Here is a 19,152-nt window from a genome sequence, read left to right as displayed (position 1 = left end):
ATCCATTTAAAAGTGTAAGAGTAGGAAAGGCTGTACCATGCAAACAGTGGCTGTAAGAGAGCTGAAAATGGTTATATCAATATTAAACAAAAGAAACTTAAGACCAAAAAATGTGAATAGAAGCAAATAGGAACATTTCATAAAGGGGATGATTCATCAAGAGGTCCTAACAATAAAAAACATTTACGCGTCTAGTAACAGACGTTCAAATACTAGAAGCACAACCTGATAGAACTATATGAATAAGCGAGCCCATAATTATAGTCGTAGATTTCAAATTACCCTTTCTCAATAACTGTATAATGAGTAGACAGAAACCCAGTAAAGATATAGAAGATTTGGAAAATACTGTCAATCAGCTCATTCTACTTGACATTTATAGAATACTCAATCCAACAACAGCAAAATACACATTCTTTTGAAATACACACTAAACATTTCCCAAGACAGACCATATTGTGGTTCATAAACCAAGTAGAGATAAATTTTAAAGGATTCACATCAGGGTATGTTCTCTGACACATGGAATTAAATTCAAACTCCATATGGAAAGACATTTGAAACTTCCCAAATATTTTGAAACTCAACAATATAGTTCAAAGTAGCCTATGGCCAAAGAAGAAATAAAAATGGAAATTTAAAAGTGTTTTTAAGTGAATGAAGATTTGTGAGATCACAGAAGAGGTATGGAGGAGGAACTTCATAGCATTAAATACCTCGATTAGAAAACAGAGGTCTCACAACAGTGATCTCAGTTTCTACCTTAAGAAATAAGAAAAAAATGAGCAAATTAAATATTAAATAGCAGAAAGGAAATAATGAACATAAAAGCAGTAATCAATGGACTAGGAAAGTAAAAGCAGTAATCAATGGACTAGGAAAGTAAAGACAGTAGAGAAAATCCATGAAGCCAAGAGCTGGTTCTCTGATAAATCTCTAGAATGGCTGATCAGGAGAGATGGAGAGAAGACACAAATTACTAATGTCAGGAATGCAAGAGATGGCCATGCTATAGTTTCTACCGATATAAATGGAGAAGAAGGAAACATCATATCAGTCAATTAGACAACCTGGAAGAATGGACAAATGTTTTGAAAGATGTAAAGTCCCAAAGCTTCTTCAAGGAGTAACAGGTAAAATGAATAGCTCTACATACATTAAAGAAATAGCATATGTAGTTAACCACAGTTAACAATTTTCACAGGAAAAATTCCAGTGCCATATGGCTGCACTGGTGAATTCAACCAAACACTTAAGAAATAATAAACTATAAGAATGGAAAAGGCTATACTAATTCTACACAAATTCTTCGTGAAAATTGAACTGGAGAAAATATTTGCAACTCATTCTATGAGGCCAGGAACACCTAGATACCAAAAACAGACAAAGAAATTATAAGGACAGAAAACCAAAGACCAATATCCCTTATAAACATTGATGCAAAATCTCTAAACAAATTAGAGAACCACATTAAAAAATTGTATTTAGGGGCATATAAAAAGGTCTTGACATCCCAAGTAGTGGGATTGATCCCAGAGATACAAGATTGGTTAACAAAAAAAAAAAATCAATATAATTCACCATATTAACAAACTAAAACAAAACTATAGGATTTACTCAGTAAAATGCAGAAAAAAAAAACATTTAACAAAAGTTACCATTCCTGATAAAAATTCTCAGCAAAATACTGCTCAGAAGACAGTATCTTCAGTTTGATAGTTTCTGAAAAATCTACTGCCAACATCATAGTTAATGGTAAAAGATCATATGCCTTTTAAGATCAGGAATGAGACAAGAATGTCTACCCTCAGGGGCACCTGGGTAGCTCAATGGTTGAACGTCTGCCTTCAGCTCAGGTCATGATCCTGGGGTCCTGGGATTAAGTCCCACATCAGGCTCCTGCATGGAGCCTGCTTCTCCCTCTGCCTATGTCTCTGCCCCTCTGTCTGTGTCTCTCATGAATCAATCAATCTTTAAAAAAAAGAAAAGGAATGTCCACTCTCACCATTTCTATTCATTGCTGTGCTGGGGTTAGTAGCCAGTACAATAAGTCAAGAAAACAGAAATGGTATCCAGATTGGAGAGCAAGAAGTCAAACTGGTCTTTCTTTGCAGACAAACACAATCATCCACATAGAAAATCAAACAGAATCTACAAAAAAGCAACTAGAACGAATAAAGAGAGCTTAGCAAGGTTGCAGGATATGAGATCAACAGACAAAAATCAACTACATTTTTTTTCTTAAGTAGGTTCCTTGCCCAATGTGGGGCTTGAACTCACAACCCAAAGAGCAAGAGTCGAATGCTCTAATGACTGAGCCAGCCAGGCACCCCTGTATTTCTATGTAGTAGTTACAAACAACTAGAGATTGAAATTTTAAAATACTATTTGCAATAGGATAAAAGTATGAAATACTTCAGCATAAATTAGACAGAAGACAGATATGTACATGGAGAAAAGAATATTGCTGAGAGATATCAACAAATATCTAAAGACCAGGGAGAGAAATTACATTCATGAGTCAGAAAATTCAGTATTGTTAAGATGTTAATTCTCTCCAAACGGGTCTACAGAGTCAGTGTGATCCCAATCAAAATCCCAGCAGTCTTTTTTGGTAGAAAGTGATTCTACAAAGTCAATTTAGAAGTGGATTCTAAAATTTATATGGAAAAGTAAAGGATCTAGAATAGTCAAAACAGCTTTTAAAATTACAGAATTGGGAACACCTGGGTGGCTCAGTGGTTGAGCATCTGCCTTTGCGTCAGGGTGTCCTGGGATGGAGTCCCACATCGGGCTGCCAGCATGGAGCCTGCTTCTCCCTCTGCCTCTGCCTCTGCCCCTCTCTCTGTGTCTCTCATGAATAAATAAATCTTTAAAAACTAAAATTAAGTTAAAAAATAAATAAAACTACAGAATTGGAAGGCTAATAGTATAGTATCTGATTTCAAGGCTTATTATAAAGCCTCCATTAAATCAAGACAGTGTGGTATTGGTGTAAAGATAGATAAACAAATCAATGAAATAGTTATAGAGAGTCCAAAAAGAGAACCACGCAAATATGAGTAATTTTTAACAAAGGTAATTTAGTAGGGAGACAATAGTTTTTCTAACAAATGGTACTAGAAACATTATATATAACTCAGGGTCGTGAGATCAAGCCCCTAATTGGACTCCACACTCGACTCAGAGTTTGCTTGAGATTTTCTCCCTGTAGCCCTCCTCCTGCTCTCATGCATTCACTCTCTCAAATTATATAATTATTATATAATTTGCATTTCTTTTACCAGTATGTTAGCAGATTTTTCAGAAACACTTTTACCAAACTGAAGATACTGCTGTATATATATACACACACATATATATATATGCACAAAAACCCTTTAATCCATACATTGCACAATTTACTAAAAAAATGAATCTAAGACCTAAATATAAAACCTAACATTATAAATCTTCTAGAAGAAAGCATAAAACATAGCATGAAACTTTCCTGATCTCAGTTTAGGCAAAGATTTCTCAACTATGAAATAAAAAATGTGATTTTTATAGGAGAACACACAGATAACTAGACATCATCAAAATCAACTATTTCCACTCTTCAAAAATACATTGTGAAGGGAATAAAAAGGCAAGCCACAGACTGAGAGAAAATATTTGCAAAACATATATCTGATAAAGGACTTTTATCCAGAGTATATTAAAAACCCTTCAAAACTTAATTATAAGACAAAAACAATTTCAGAAAGAGAAAAAGGCATTTCACCAAAGACTTGAGGGTGAAGGATAGGTTCATTATCTTGATTGTATTGATGGTTTCATGGGCAGAGATACATAGGACAAAACTTACCAAATATGTGGATTACTATATCTCAAGGATATCTGATTAGAGCTATTTTTTAAATAAAGATTTTATTTGTGAACGAGAGAGTTTGAGAGAGCAGGGAGGAGAGGCAGAGGGAGAAGGAGAAGCAGACTCTCCACTGAGCAGGGAGCCCAACACAGGGCTTGGTCCGAGGACCCTGGGATCATAACCGGAGCTGAAGGCAGACACCTAACCAACTGAGCCACCCAGGTGCCCCGATTTTGTTCTTAAAAAGGAAACTGGCCACAATACTACTGTCACTAGTGCAGCTGGGCTTGACACCTTGAAGCCCCATGCTCTTTATCCTGCACCACGTGGCCTCAGCCAGTCCCCAAGACAGCAGGAGTGCCAAGCTTCCCTTCTGTCCTGGCCCTACTGTCTGAGGTTAGTGTACCCCCAGTACATCACCCGGCTTCTAGATCATTTCCTTTCCTTCCCCCTCACTCTCCAGGCAACAGCCGACTGACCCCTCTGGATTCCTACCTTCCAGGGTGGCTCAGCCGCTGCTGCTTCTGGGACAGCTATTCTTCCCTCTGCCTTCCCCTACTCTGCAAGGAAGGCCAGCAGCAAAGGTGGCCACAGAAACTTCTGAAAACTGTTCCAGAAGCCACGACCTCTGGGGCTACATGGCAAAGGGGTTGGTTGGGAAAGTAGATGCAGAGGGTGGGACGGGACCATGCTTGGGTCCGGGTGGATGTGTGATGAGCACGTGGCCAGTGTCTGGGTGCCCACACATCTGCAGGGAGAGCCTGCACAAGCACGAACATAGGAGGCTTAGCTCATGCTGTAGGATGAAAGCATTCGGGAACCACTGTCCTAACCCTAACTTGGCCTCTACCATGCCCCACCCTCAATGTCAGCATCTAGGACAGAGGGAAACAAAAAAAAGGAAAGCACAGCATTTCAACACAGGCATGTCCAGTTACTCTGGTACATCACAGCCAAGAAATGGACAGTACATTTTATCTTCTACTATCCCCAGGAAAAATCCTCGTGAGGGAACATAGAATATGTAACTTCCTTTTTACCCCATCTCGTATCATGCAAGATCAGGTCATGGCAGCATGCTAGGGAAATAGTTATTTTTAAAGCAAAATATCATCTCTTTTGCAACCTAATTATATAGACAGGAGCAGCTCAGATAATCCACGTGTGCTGTAGATTAAAGGGCAAAGACAGGGACTGGTTTGGACTTTCAGACTCTAATAGTCCATTTGATGTAATGGAATAAAATGCATAATGTACATGTAGTAAAATAAAAGAGAACAAAAGGCACAGTTTAGATCGTGCTGAGAAATCACGTTATAAAATACCCATAATTATATCCACATGACTCAAAGCGGGAGTCACATTCAGACAATGAAAAATCGAGTCTGTCTACTGTACCCACTGAAGCTCCAGTGGCCACAAATTCTGGCTGCCACACAAGGTGCTTCATCTGGGAGGGTACAAGGTGAGCAAGCACCGGCCATCTGCTACTGGCAATGACGTACGTCACTACAGATGGCTGGCGAGAAAGTTCTGTCATCAGTGAACAATACGAGCAGGTACGAGAGAATTCCTCATCGACTCGTCAGATTTCCAGGGTCACAGCTGCAGAGTAAGAGGAGCAAAAGTGCCTCCAGTCACCCTTCATTCATTCTCTCCTGTGAATGTGGCAAGTCTGGAGCTTGGGCAAAACGGAACACCCACATGCCCTACTCTCCCCATGGGAAGCGATCCTAATTTCACCCCATTCCGTATATGTGCTGCCGAAGCGAGCACAGTTTCACCCCATTCCAGAGCGACCCTCCTAACCCACGTTGACCAAGGACCCGATAGGTGCCAGGCTCGTCTCCTGATATCACTTAATTCCTACAATGATCCTATAAGGCAAGAATCAACTCCGTTTGGCCGATGAGGCAAATGAAGTTCACAGAAGTTAAAAAAATCACCTCCCCCACCAAATAAATAAAAAAAATAAATTGCCCAACATCACCTAGAAAACTAATGCTGAATCTAAGATGAAAATCCAGAGTTAACTGTAAAGCAACTGTAAAAGAGGCTGAACCTCTTTTAACTCACCTTTCCGGAACTTTGGTTGGCAAACTTTGCGGCCGATCAGAATCACCTGAGAATCTAAGAAAACACGATGTCTGGCTCCCACACCAAGGCTTTCTAATTTAACTGGCCTGGAGTGCACCACGGGCCTGAGATTCCCTGCAGAGCTCCCCCCGGTGATTCTTCTATACAGCAAAATCTAGGAAGGGTTGCCCTGCCACCTGGCCATCACCTGTGAGCATGTGAACCGATGCCCTGTGCACCTGAGACCTGCATGGGCAGCCCTGTCTTCTCCTCTGTGCTCTTGCTCCCTTCAAATGAGCTGGGTGCTTAACAGATCAGTTGGGTTCCCTCCAAAGCCAATTATGCCACTTGTCATTACAGATACAAATAGAAGCAAATCTTATATGAACCAATAAAATATGATTGTATAAAGAGAGCTCATGTTTCTTTAAAAACTAAACTCAATGCTTTGGAAAGATGAGATTAAAATTAGTTATTTTTAAAAAAGAGATGCTGAGGGCGCCTGGGGGGCTCAGTCTGTGAAGCATCTGCCTTCAGCTCTGGTCATGATCTTGGAGTCCTGGGATTGAGCCCCACATTAGGCTCCCTGCTCAGCCGGCAGTCTGCTTCTCCCTCTCCCTCTGCCCATCCACCCCACCCTCGCTCATGCTCTCTTAAATAGACAAATCTTTAAAAAAATAAAAAGGGATGCCAAGCCAGGTGAAAATGAAAAATTATAGAGTGGAAAAACATTTAAGAATCTAGAAAAGGTGTTACACCAGCTGGCTGCATCAATGTCTTTTGAGTTCTTGAATCACTTCTAAGTGATTCGTAAAAGCAGAACTTTAAGTTGAAAACTCATCTCAAAGAGAAAGCCATGGCCCATATCAGAAGATCAATGAATAAATACCCATTTCTTTTAAGTTGAGATAAAATGTTCATGGCATGAATGTATCATCTTACAAGATTCCTCCTTTTACATGAGAGACTCCTAACTCTGGGAAACGAACACGGAGTAGTGAAAGCGGAGGTGGGCGGGGGGGGGGGGGGGGGGGGGGATGGGGTGACTGGGTGACAGGAACCTGGGGGGGTGCACTTGACGAGATGAGCACAGGGTGTTATGCTATATGTTGGCAAATCGAACTCCAATAAAAAAATATACAAAAAAAAAAAAAGGTTCCTCCTTTTGCTTTCTCAATAAACCATCCCGATTGTGCTCCAGGAGAGGACTTCTCTGAACTCACACCACCTGCGTATGTGACAAATAACTGGATTGTTTTTCTCTTTCAGGAACATAGCTAAATAGAGAAATACACTGATTTAAAACACAGCACAGGTTCCATTGATTTAATGCAGTGTGGGCTGACTCCTGATAGACTTGTCTTTATGAGGAGTGGCTCTTGATCATGAGGGCCTTGGGGCTCTTCCCTAGAGATGAAATTCCCACCGGGGTTCTCAGCCTTTACACAATAGCTTAGCAAAACAGGGGAGGGCTCCGGGACAGGTGGAGAATCAGCCCCACTAAGGACACGATTTAAGCCAGGGAATATTTCTCTTTAAACCAGGGAAGTAATTTAAGCTTGACCTAATGTTATGTGCAAAACAGTAATACATCAACATAGAATTTTCTTTTCTATGTTGATTGGACACTTTGAAAATATTTTTGTCCATCTATTTATATGTGCCTATGTCTGTACGTGTTTGTTTATAAAATACATATGTAAGATTCAGGTGCATCCATACACGTGGCGTGTCTAGTTCTTGAGGCAGAGACCTCTCTGAAATCCACCATCCAAGCTTCTGATGGCCACTTCACAACAGTGTGCTCTGCTCTTTGCTTCCCTGCAGTGTAATTAATTAATAAACTTTCCTTTAATTGAGTTCTGGCTGCCAGGCCCACAGGGATTATTACTTATAGATAAGTAAACAAAAATTTCCATTTTAAACAACACTGCAAGTATCCTCATTATACTTTAAGCAGACACAAATTTACTGAAGTCAAGCGAGACTTGGAAAGGCTGGAGGGCTGTCTGTGCACATCCTGGCCTGGATTCCTCCCCTCCTGGGAAGCCAGGTGCTGTGGCATGCAGGTGACCTCCCCTGGTCTCTCCCCCCACCCACTTCTTCTCATCTACAGATATATTAGAAAGTACCGAAAAGGGTTTTGGGGAGCCATTAATGGTACTTGCTTTTCCCTTTACCCTGAATTTATTATTTAAAAGCAATCTGCCTTCACAATGTGTAAACAGCAAGAAGGTGAATGGGATGTGAATATTCCAGAAATGCCCAGACGTGCTGCGCAGCAACTTGGGGAGGGCTGGTGAGCTGAGAGAATGGCCCAGACCACACCGCTGTGAAGTGGAATTTCAAGTTCTTACAGTTGAAGTAATTTAAGTAACTGTTTATTTTCAAGATTGCTTCCTTCTTTCAGGTTCCAAATCGAGAGCAGAACCATGGGGGAAGAAAAGTGAAAAACTCAAAACAGTTGTTTTCACCGCAGTTTGAAACCTGGAAGGAGGATGAGATTATCCCGTCTCCTAAGATCTTCCACTTGTCCATTTGGAAGCAATTTGGCTGAAAATTCAGATCTTTTTCGAGTCACCCTCTCCACTCAAAGTCTAAGAACCCCACTGCAGGCTCTGATTATTATCATTAGTATTGACTTCAAAGAATAAAACAGCTTAAAAGAAATAAAGCTTAAATACAATAAAAAAGCTTAAAAGAATAAAAACACTTGTCAGATTTCCATGTTCGTGCTGCTAAGACAAAACCCAGAAAGAAACAGTGAGGGCAGGATTTAAAGCCAGCCCCCCAGACTGTCAGGGGCTGAAATTCTGTTTCGAACTTTAAAGGTCTGGATCTTCTCATTTCTATCCTAATCCTTGCTTCCTTCTTTGAGAAAGTTTTTCTAAACAGAAGTGCTGTACATGGGGTGAGCCCATCATTGAGAACCAATCTCCCCTGAAAATTTCCCATTCAAGCCATTTTGCTCGCCCCACAGTCAGACCTTTATGATTGTGCTGGTTACAAGAGAGGTCTGGGCTGCTGAGGGTATGCCTCCTGGGGTGCCCAGTGAGGCCAATATCCCTAGACCCCTGGGCAGCAGCCAGCGCAGGGAGCAGCCAGGGTAGACAGCCTGGGTCCTCCTGTGGTCCTGGAACTGCAGGTGAGATCTCAGGCCTGGGAGTAGGAGGAGAGGTAGAGGCAAGTCTCTGGGCTCCGTGGAAACTAAGAAAAATAAGCAAACAACCGGTACATGCAAGAACATTGGAAGAATCTCAGAGGCATTAGGCCAAATGAAAGAAGCCAGACACCAAAGGCCACGTGGGGACCACGTGGCTCCATTCGTACGATGTTCTGGATGCAAAACTAAAAGGACAAAAGTCGGGTCAGTGGTTGGGGCCAGAGGTAGAGGGAAGGAAGTGGCCAGAGAGGGGGCTTCCTGTGTTGATGGTTTGGTTCTGTGTCTGGAAGGTGGTGGTAGTTACACAACTGTACAGATTTGCCAAAACTCATCAAACAACACACAAAAAAGGGGTATTTCTGAATATACATTAGACCTGAATTAAAATAACAAGAATTAAGGAGGAGGAACTGAGGGCATACAACTGGGCCAGCAAATGAGCTGAGACAAGGAAGGGCAGAACTTTCCCTGGTGGCAAGAGAAGCCCTAAGCACTCTCTCCGGGATACTGGTTTCTAGGTCTTTGGGCAACAACTCAAAATGCAGAGAAATTGGGAAGCCCATCCACTGATCCCAGGTGGATGCCTGACTTCAGGCTCCACCTAGAATTAGTTTGTTGATTGCCTCTGTGTTAGTCAATTAGCTTCACAATTTCCAGGCACCTGGGTTAGTCTCCTAACTCAGGGCTAGTGTTTGTTTTCCTGGCACTCAGTGTCCAGAGAGAGCCCTGGGGGCCAGCTGCCTGTGTTTCAAAAGCTCAACCCTGTGGCTCACATGGGAAAGCCCAGCAAGGTCAATGGACCACGTCACCCATAGTCCAAAATCCCACCTGAGATGCTCCCCAGTGCCTAGAGTACATGAGACTTGGCAAAGGGTAGATAGAGCACTGCACCAAGGCTAGTGCTGGCTTTGAAGACGTCGCCCAGGGGGGGCTGTAGACCCAGCATCCTGGGGGCCTGGCAGTGCCACTCCCCACAGAGCAGGGCCTGGATGGAGGTTCTCACAGAGGAGCATCACCAACAGGCAGTAGAATCCCGCCTAGTTCTTCAAAGATCTGATTTATAGACTATTTTAAAAACATGCCTTTGTTTCCTCCAGATCCATACAGTGGACTCAAGCTAATGATTAATAACATATCACCAGGGTGCTTGATGCATAAACCTTGGCCTTTCATGAAGAGCCTCTGTAGAGCTGGTGAACGAAAAGATGCTACAAAACAGTTGTCTTTCTGTTTAAAGTCTCCCCTCTCTCACTTTCCCCTGGCAATTACATTGGTCCATCATCCTCCCCCAGGCAAATCCTTTCCTCCTGGATGGTTCAAAGTAAAGTGCAGGCCAGATGCCGCCATTGTCTGGGACTCTAAATCAGCGAATTCCATACTGGGGAACTTGAACTCTGCTATACAAGGTCAGGGGCACTTGGTTGGCTCTGTCGGCACACTGACCTAAGGATCGTGAGTTCAAGCCCCACGTTGGGCATGGGGCCTACTTGAAAATAAAAAGGCAGAGCCACGGTGGGGGGCAGTGTCATGGCTGCCATCAATGATGGGTACCCGGGGCCGGGCTATGGGTAGAGACAGGCCACTTACTTCCCCCTTTCCCGCTCTTCTCCATGCGGTACTGGTAGATGTGCAGGGTGAAGAGCATGTGCGAGTTTCGGTGGTCATCCTCGTCACATTTCTGCTGGCTGCCCCGTCGGGAGGCAATGGCGGCATCCAGGAAGAAGGCGGCCTTCTCCGCCGTAGGTGCCCGCAGCTCACTCTGGTTCTGCAGCTGGAAGACACAAGCCAACAGCTGAAGCCACAGGCTGAGACGGGGCTCGCACACAGCTCTCCATGCTGCAGAAAAGCTATGTGCCTCTTGGAGGCCAACGAAGATCCTTCTGGAACAAGGGCCCAGACTCACGTGCAATTGTCCACTTAACCCATTCCTGAAAGGTAAGACTGAGCACAAGTATTGGATGAAACATAGTTTTACAGTTTGGGTAATAGCAGATGTGAAGAGCAGGTAGTCATATCTGAGTGACTGTGGGGGGCAGGGGCAGGGGGCACAGGCTGACCTCTGCAGAAGCAAACATGCATCCTGGACTATATCCATCTACCTGAGAAGACCCATGGGATACAACCCCATCCTGATCTCCAAGACTACAAGGTTTGGAGACTGATAGGTGGCACACTATGATCCCAGTCCAGACAGCACCGGTTCCCCAAAGAGGTAAAAACCAAGCTCAGTCAGCTTTAATTCCACTCCCCATTTCTCCAGCTACTTAAAGCCAGTTTTAGATTACATGTAGGAGCATGGTTGTTTTTTTTTAATTTTTTTTTAATTTTTATTTACTTATGATAGTCACAGAGAGAGAGAGAGAGGCACAGAGACACAGGCAGAGGGAGAAGCAGGCTCCATGCACCGGGAGCCCAACGTGGGACTCGATCCCGGGTCTCCAGGATCGTGCCCTGGGCCAAAGGCAGGCGCCAAACCGCTGCGCCACCCAGGGATCCCTGGAGCACGGTTTTAAACGAGATATGTAAAAGACGCATGAAAACACCCCATGTAGTTGAATGTCTCATCTATATTGTTTCAGGAACATCTATTTGTATCTTTGGTTTCTAAATTCACGTTCCTGGCAGATTAATTAAGAAAGCACTGTGGGCCATGCATCTAAATCCTATGGAATCCCTCAGAAATTAGAGTATAACTTTAATCAGAACAGTATTATCAGAATTTAGGGATGCCTAGGTGGCTCAGCGGGTGAGCATCTGCCTTTCGCTCAGGTCATGATCCTGGGATCCTGGGATAGAGTCCTGCATCAGGCTCCCCACAGGGAGCCTGCTTCTCCCTCTGCCTTTGTCTCTGCCTCTCTCGTGAATAAATAAATAATCTTAAAAAAAAAAAAAGAATTTGACTAATACTCCTTTTTGGGGGGAGAAAAGGAAACATCTGATTTATTCAAAGAAACAGTCTGTGGTATATGCCTTCGGGTCGGTACACATTCTGACAATTTTCTATTTCTGACCACGCTTACCATTCTGAACTGTGAGAGCTGATTTTGGAACTTGGGACCTTCCTTCAAAATCCTCAGACTTCAAAGACAGACTGTTGTGTTCACTGTTCTGTACTTACTATGGTAGAAAAATAAGCTAATGTTTTTTCGTGATTTTTCAATAAGAAGAGTTAAATAAAAAGGCTGTTGATCTGTTCTTCCAAGCCTTCAGTTAACCAAGTCCTTTGCCTACGTGGGACTTCACCAGCAGAGTCTTTATAAAAGTGAATGGAGTTGTATGTGATGAATCACTGAATCCTACTCCAGAACCAGCATTGCACTGTATGTTAACTAACAAAATTTAAATTAAACAAAAACAAAAGTAAATGGAGGCTCCAGGGCATCTGAACATCCAGGTAATTCTTGGGAAGGGAACAGCAGGCACGTGATGCCAAACAGGTGCTGTGATGCTTCAGAAGAGAGGTTCTCCAAGTGTGGTCCCTGAACCAACAGCATCAGTGTCACATGGGAACTGGTTAGAAATGCACATTCTGGGTATCTACCCCAGGCCTACTGAATCAGAAATTCTCGAGGTAGAGCCTGGCAAGCTGTGTTTTCCAAGTCCTCCAAGTGACTGCTGAAGACTACAGTCTGAGAACTGCTGGATTAAGCTTTGCATACCCAGTTAGTTTGCATTCTGATTAGATTTCACATCCAGATGGTATCTAATACATCTGTTAAAACTGGTCAGTCTTGGGATCCACCCTTTAGTAGTTGCAGAGAACTAACCAGGCAATTACAACTGACAAAGAGAACATCTAAGAGGGTTTCCCGGAGGAAGTGATGTGTAGCTGCTACTGTAAGATAGGGACTTCGCCAGATGAGGAGCAAGAGTGGAAGAGGAGCCTTGGTTGGTGTCTGAGAGCTTTGCAGCTGGGAAGCCTGCTAGAAATCCATAACCAGGGGCCCTATCCCAGAATATCCCAGATAGGGGCCCTATCCCTATCTCTGTGTAGTCACGAGATCCCCAGTGATTCATAAGGGCACTGAAGTTTGAGAAGCACTGCCTTTTTAGGGACTCAAATGTAATTTAAGGAGTGGCGAGAGATGATGCTGGAAAGGTAGGCATGGGGCAGGTCACAGGGGACCATGCAAATCAGGATGAGTTTTGCAATGGGGGATTCAGAACAGAAACGGAAGGATCTGAGGTGCTCTGAGCAGGGGAAGAACACAGCCAGGTGTGAGTAGATGGGTATAACAGGAGGTGTCCTCACCAGTGAAAACCAGTCCCACCTGGGAAGACACAGGAACTCATCAAAATGAACACTTATCTGAAAAAAACAAATTGGAAATAAGGCCTGCTGGAGACTGAAAGAACTAATTCTCCTGGATATGAACCAGGGAGCTGGGAGTCCTTCCTCCATCTATTGGCAGCCAGAGAGAGACGGACTCATGGAACAGGCATCACATCCTGCAAAGGTAGACTGGAGCTTCTCTTGGCTTCCACAGCTCCAGCAATTATATCATGGTTCTAATTAGAAAGTGGTTATTAGTTTTTCCTACAGCACTACTAATCCGGCTGTAAAACCAGTGCCAGAAACACAGTTTATAGAGCCATAAACAGCCCTGGTAATGGCTGGACCTCTTTGTGCAGAGCAGTAAATATTTCGGCTTGTTGTTTAAACAAAAGAAAGACTGTACTTTCTTTTTTTCGAAAGGGGCATAAGGAAAGTGAATTCAATTTCCCCACAAATGCTGCAACAATCGTGGTTCCTGCTCATTGTCAATTAGATTCAAGGTACAAATATTTAGGTTGGGTGAGCAGATGGCCCTGCAGCTGCAAGCCATAAAGTTCCCGCCTCCCCCTAAAGTAAACACTCGCAAGCCTGCCCTGTTTACACGTGGCCTGAACCATGGGGGGCGGCGCCCCCCTGCTAGCAGCGAGGAGCTGCTCACCTGCGTGCCACAGATGGGGTCCTCGCACAGGTACACGCCCGGGGACTGGCCGTCCTGCAGGCTGCCCGTGGCCACCTCGGCCAGCAGGTCCCGGAGGTTCTCTTCTTTGCCCCACACTTCCACCGCTGAGATCCGCACCGAGAACCGGGCTCCCGTCTTTTCCTTGCGTTCATTTATCAGCTTGAAGAGCCAAGAGATAGCACAGGGGATGATGCCAAGGTTCTGCATGGAATCGTCCTTTCCGATCATGGTGTAGGATTTCCCTGGGGGAGCGAGACAAGGGAGGAACACAGTGTGAGTGTCCCCCATGGGGAGGCTTGGGGGTTGGGAAGGAAGGAAAGGAAAGGTGAGGGAGGTAGTAGGCATCGATGACAACAACTGCAAAGGGCATTTCCTAGTGTCGCGCGGACAAAGACTCTGAGCATCCAGCCTGAGGACAGAACGGGTGTCCCGAGCATCACAGGCTATCCAGTGGAGATCTTTCATCGCTGTGATGGTTCTTTTTATCACCACCCCACAGACTGAATCCACAGACTTACACTTTATAACCTTCCTCAAGTTAACTGCAGGGTATATTTTTACAGCGGGAGCAAATTCTGTTTAAATCTGGATTGCTGCTTTGATCAGAGATCAAGAAGACAGAAGGGAGCTGAATGAGCTGTCTCAGCCTAAAACTGGCCTCTCTCACTGTGAGGCCTTTGTGGGAACCTCTCTGCCAAGGGGCACTTCCGGAGCACCCCAAATTACTAACTTCCTCAGCGCGGAAGCTAGGGCCTGCTGAGCAGATGGCCACAGGCCCGGATTCAGAAGGCACCTTATGGGGGTCTAGCCATCCAAACCCCTGTCCGGGTGCTTCTCCACCTCCTTCTTTCTCCCTCCAGTCTGTGCTGTGCTCAGACACTCTCCCCAGATGGGTTCCGACACGGTTTTGGGCTTTGCTTGGAGGCTGGTTTTTTGTGGGCTCCATCCACTACCCTGAACCCAGGAGCCCCTGCTCAGTGGGTGTCCCTCCTCCTGCTGGCTTTCTGGGCGTGCCTTTGACCTGGACCAAGTGGGAAGCACCCCACTACCCCTTCCCTAGACTAAGTCAGTCCCCACTTAGGATGAACGCCGCATTTCAAAAGCAGAAACAAACAAACAAAAAAAAAGCAGAAACAGCAACCAGTGATTCTTCAATTGGGCACTCAAAGGAAACAGCCTCCCCTTTCATCTACAGATGCTGGGACTGGCACAGAACATCCACGTGACTAGGAATACAGACAGAAGGAACGAGGTAAGCTCTCACTGACCCAGCTTAGCGTGGCCGAAACAGAACACGCAGCCGTCCGCCCCGTTGACCACAGACTGGATCACCTCCGCCACAGTTCCGGCACACACTTCAGCCTGGCAGACACAAGAGGAGACATGTGCAGTGAGTGGACCATTAGTGATGGGAACGGGAGCCCCCTTCCCACGGGCTTGGGTCCCACGGTCACGGTGCTATAGATGGGTCAGGCTGTAATGCAGTTCCGGGGTGCTCAGAACCCTCCAAGGCCTCCACCTCTTGCAAGCCTGAGCCTTATACACATGACCTGCAAACCAACCCTCTGGTGATTTGGGGGGCATTTCAGCTGCTGTCTCTGTAGGCCAGGCAGGAAAAGGCTGACAGGGGATGCAGGGTGCTCTCACAGACCTCATGCCCTTTCCTGAGCTGCCCTTCTGGTCTCTGGGACAAGGCTTTTACACTTTCCACCCACCCTCTGCTAACTGGATCCTTCACTCACACACACACACTCACACACAGACATGTAGACACACAGCATATGAAATGGACCAAACTTATTAGTGGAAAAAGATAATGTGCCATTTCAGGAAAAATGACCTTGGGAAACACTATTTCTAATAGAAGCAGGAGCCCTGTTATGCACATCTACTTTCTCCCAACCTCCTTCTTCTTTCTTGATCCATATCCCCTTCTTTTCAAAACCAACTTTGTCTTTCTCTCTGTGCAGATTCAACGTACAGTATCAAAGGCCACTTGCAAGGATGTTACAACGGGTGTTCTCCAGACGGCTGCATGGCTCAGCTCCCTCATGACCATCCACATCCTTAGACAGGGGCCAGGCTGCTGCTTTCTGTATTTCCCCATAAACACCCAATAATAAAGCACCCACAAACAATAAGGATTTAGTAAATGTTGTGGCCTCGCTGGCACAAAAGAGAGATCTGAGAACTCTCTCTGGGTAGCATATGAGGCTTTCAGAGCAGCAGGAGGACAAAATCCTGCACTGTGTGCCACCTCTGCTAGAGTCAGACCTCCAGGAATCACTCAGAAGCAAGAAACACCTGGGCTCTGAAGCCCATAGAGCCCCGGCCTCCCTGGGAATCTGAGAGCCATGGCCTGGCCTGGAATGTAGCTCCAGGCTATCAGAGTGCAACAGACCTGGGTATTTGGAAATTGATTTTCTCTACCAAACCAAAATTGAAAAACCACAGTTCCACCCGTTGTTGATCCTTCTGGTGGTCACCTCAGCAACTCTACGGGGGCTCCTCCTGGGCTGAGAGGGTGGTAGGATGAGGCCGCTGCGGGGACCACAGGATCTGTCACACACCACAGGATCTGTCACACCCCGCAGGACTCAGGAGCTCCGCAGTGAGAAGCCAGCCTGAAGCCCTGCAGTGGAGGCTGAGAATCTTGACAGAATTTGCCACAGGTGACTCTGCAGAGCTCAGCCTTCTTTGGACATAAAGTGAGGTGGGGGTTAGGGGGCTGAGAGCCCGGCCTGAAATAGACTGTACTAGATTCCAGAGCAGCAGGGAGAAAGCTGGTTGTGTGTGTACCAAACTGCCATCATTGAATCATTTGTGCTAAGGCCCAAGGACAGAGAACAGGAGCAGACTCCCAGGCCTCTCCTAGCAGAATTCCTGCCCACCATCCACCGAGAAGACAGTGCACAGTGACCCATCTGTCTTGTATTTTTAGGGGTTGGCAGTGGCCCCTGGAGGCCCCCTGCTGCCTTATGCCTTGGGCCTTGATAAGCAGGCCACTGCCCCAGCAAGACCCCCAAGGCACAGCCAAGTGCACAGGAAGCCTCTATTCACCTACAGCTGAGTCCTCTCCTCCCAATCCCTATATTGAAACCCAACAACCAGTGTGATGGTATTTGGTGATGCAACGTCTGGGGAGGTGACTAGGTCATAAGGGTGGGGCCCTCCTGAGTGGGGTTAGCACCCTTAGGAGAGAGGCCCCAGAGAGCTGCCCTGCCCCTTGTGCCCCGTGAAGACACATCAGGATGACAGCTGTCAATCAGAAAGGGGCTCTTGCCTGACCCCCATGTGCCAGTCCTTTGATCTTGCACTTCCCAGCCTCTGAAACTGTGAGAACTTACTTCTGCAGATTATAAGCCCCACCCCCACAACCCATGCTATTTTGTGATAGTAGCCCAAATGGACTAAGACACCTTCCCAAAGCCACAGCCTCAGAGGTCTGCCCCAGAGTAGGCAGCTAATGACTGCCAAGGCCTCTCGAGGGTCCTAAGTGGAGCTCAAGAGGGCAACGAGGAGCAAGGACTGTTCTGGTCATTTCTTTGTGTCAGTAAGCTGATGTCCCAACAGACTGATGGAAAGCCAAGCTCCTCACCACCTGGGGCCTTCCTGGTAGCTGCTGCTTCACAGGCCATGATGTGGAGCAGCAAGCAGAGGCCTATTCTGTCCACTTTCCTGCTTTGGAGGCTTACAGTGTGCTCACCCCTAGGGCACTGAGGCTGACCATGACCCTCCCAGCTGCATGACCTTCCTAACATCAATGATGACATAACAGTAAAAGCTTACTATGTTATGCCTCTTTTTCTACCATGTATCTCCCGTGTGTGTCACCTCAGTGAATCCTAGCAGCCAAATGAGGCACATTTTGGTTCTGTCTTCAGTTGACAGACGAGGACACGGAGGCCCAGAGAGGTGGAGTAATGGGCCCAGGAGGCAAAGCTTGTGACCAGTGGATAGACAGCGGGTGCACAAAGACACGGTACCACACAGAGCAGAACTGAGGGCTTAAGGAGAAGAATCCAGGAGAGATGTCCACTCAGGAGAGGACCTGTGAATGAGACACTAATCTCTGAGCCTCCGTCTCCTAGTGTGTGATGTGAACACATCAATGCTTCCCTCTTTGACACCATTAGAATTCAAGTAAGAGTTGAGTGGGCTAATGTATATGAAACTTCTGGAAAACCTTTAATAGAGGGATGCAATGCATTACAATCCTGGCAATTTTATTTATTTATTTATTTTAAGATTTTATTTATTTATTCATGAGAGATACAGAGAGAAGCAGGCTCCATGCAGGGAGCCTGACATGGGACCCGATCCTGGGTCTCCAGGAACACGCCCTGGGCTGAAGGCGGCACTAAACCGCTGAGCCACCCAGGCTGCCCTAATCCTGGCAATTTAAACAAAAGTAAAGCATTCCGAAGCAAGTGTGACTGTAGCATAGAGCACAGGGGCTCTGGAAACAAGTGTGAAGTATAAGCAAACAGGAGCAATAAAAATAGTTCTTTTTATGGAATAAATCTAAAACTCATTAATGGTCCACACTGAATTTAGGGTTTGCTTTGGAATGCTTACAACTTAGGGAGAATTGCTTTAGACAAGTTTAACTGTGTTAATTAAGTTATTTGTAGGTCATTTATTTGATGCAACGTCATCTACTAGATTAGCAAGCTCAAGGGATGGTACAACACACAAAAAATGTAATAAAGAGAGAAAAGATTGGATTTACTTGTATTTTGTCTTTTCCTGGTAAAACTCTTTGGGGGAAGCCACTCCTAATGAGTGGAGCCTATGGTATGTCCTATGTGTCTGTGGTCTAATATCAGAGACCAAGCGAGCACCACTTCCCAGGCTCAGATACAGCATGGAGGAAATTAACAGGAACTAATAGCACCCTGGTCTTTAGGTTCTGCTATAGGCATGAGTTACCCTGTTGCACCCTGTTTTGTATAAATCTTGGGCAGTGCTGGAAATTTATCCAGAAGATGCAGCTGTCTGATGCCAAAATGCAGGCAAAGTTTAGTCACCATATACACATAACCTGGGTTATGTGTCTACTAGAAGCTTCTGTTGTGCCAACTCATTGCAGATGAAATGCACCAGAT

General features: G+C 45.3%; 1 protein-coding gene across 1 annotated transcript in view; it reads right to left on the bottom strand.

The window, feature by feature from the left end:
- KIF26B (kinesin family member 26B) overlaps positions 1–19,152 on the bottom strand; it is a 448,213-nt gene that overhangs the window by 62,343 nt on the left and 366,718 nt on the right. Inside the window, exons 7-9 of the mRNA XM_055323943.1 lie at positions 15,313–15,406; positions 14,024–14,286; positions 10,677–10,860 (exon numbers count right to left, since the gene is read on the bottom strand). Of these exons, the coding sequence (XP_055179918.1) occupies positions 10,677–10,860; positions 14,024–14,286; positions 15,313–15,406 (541 nt within the window). The remainder of the gene's footprint in view (positions 1–10,676; positions 10,861–14,023; positions 14,287–15,312; positions 15,407–19,152) is intronic.

The sequence above is a fragment of the Nyctereutes procyonoides genome, unplaced genomic scaffold (genome assembly GCF_905146905.1).
Source record: "Nyctereutes procyonoides isolate TBG_1078 unplaced genomic scaffold, NYPRO_anot_genome, whole genome shotgun sequence".
Classification (NCBI taxonomy): Eukaryota; Metazoa; Chordata; class Mammalia; order Carnivora; family Canidae; genus Nyctereutes; species Nyctereutes procyonoides.
This window is presented reverse-complemented; position numbering and strand designations above follow the sequence as displayed.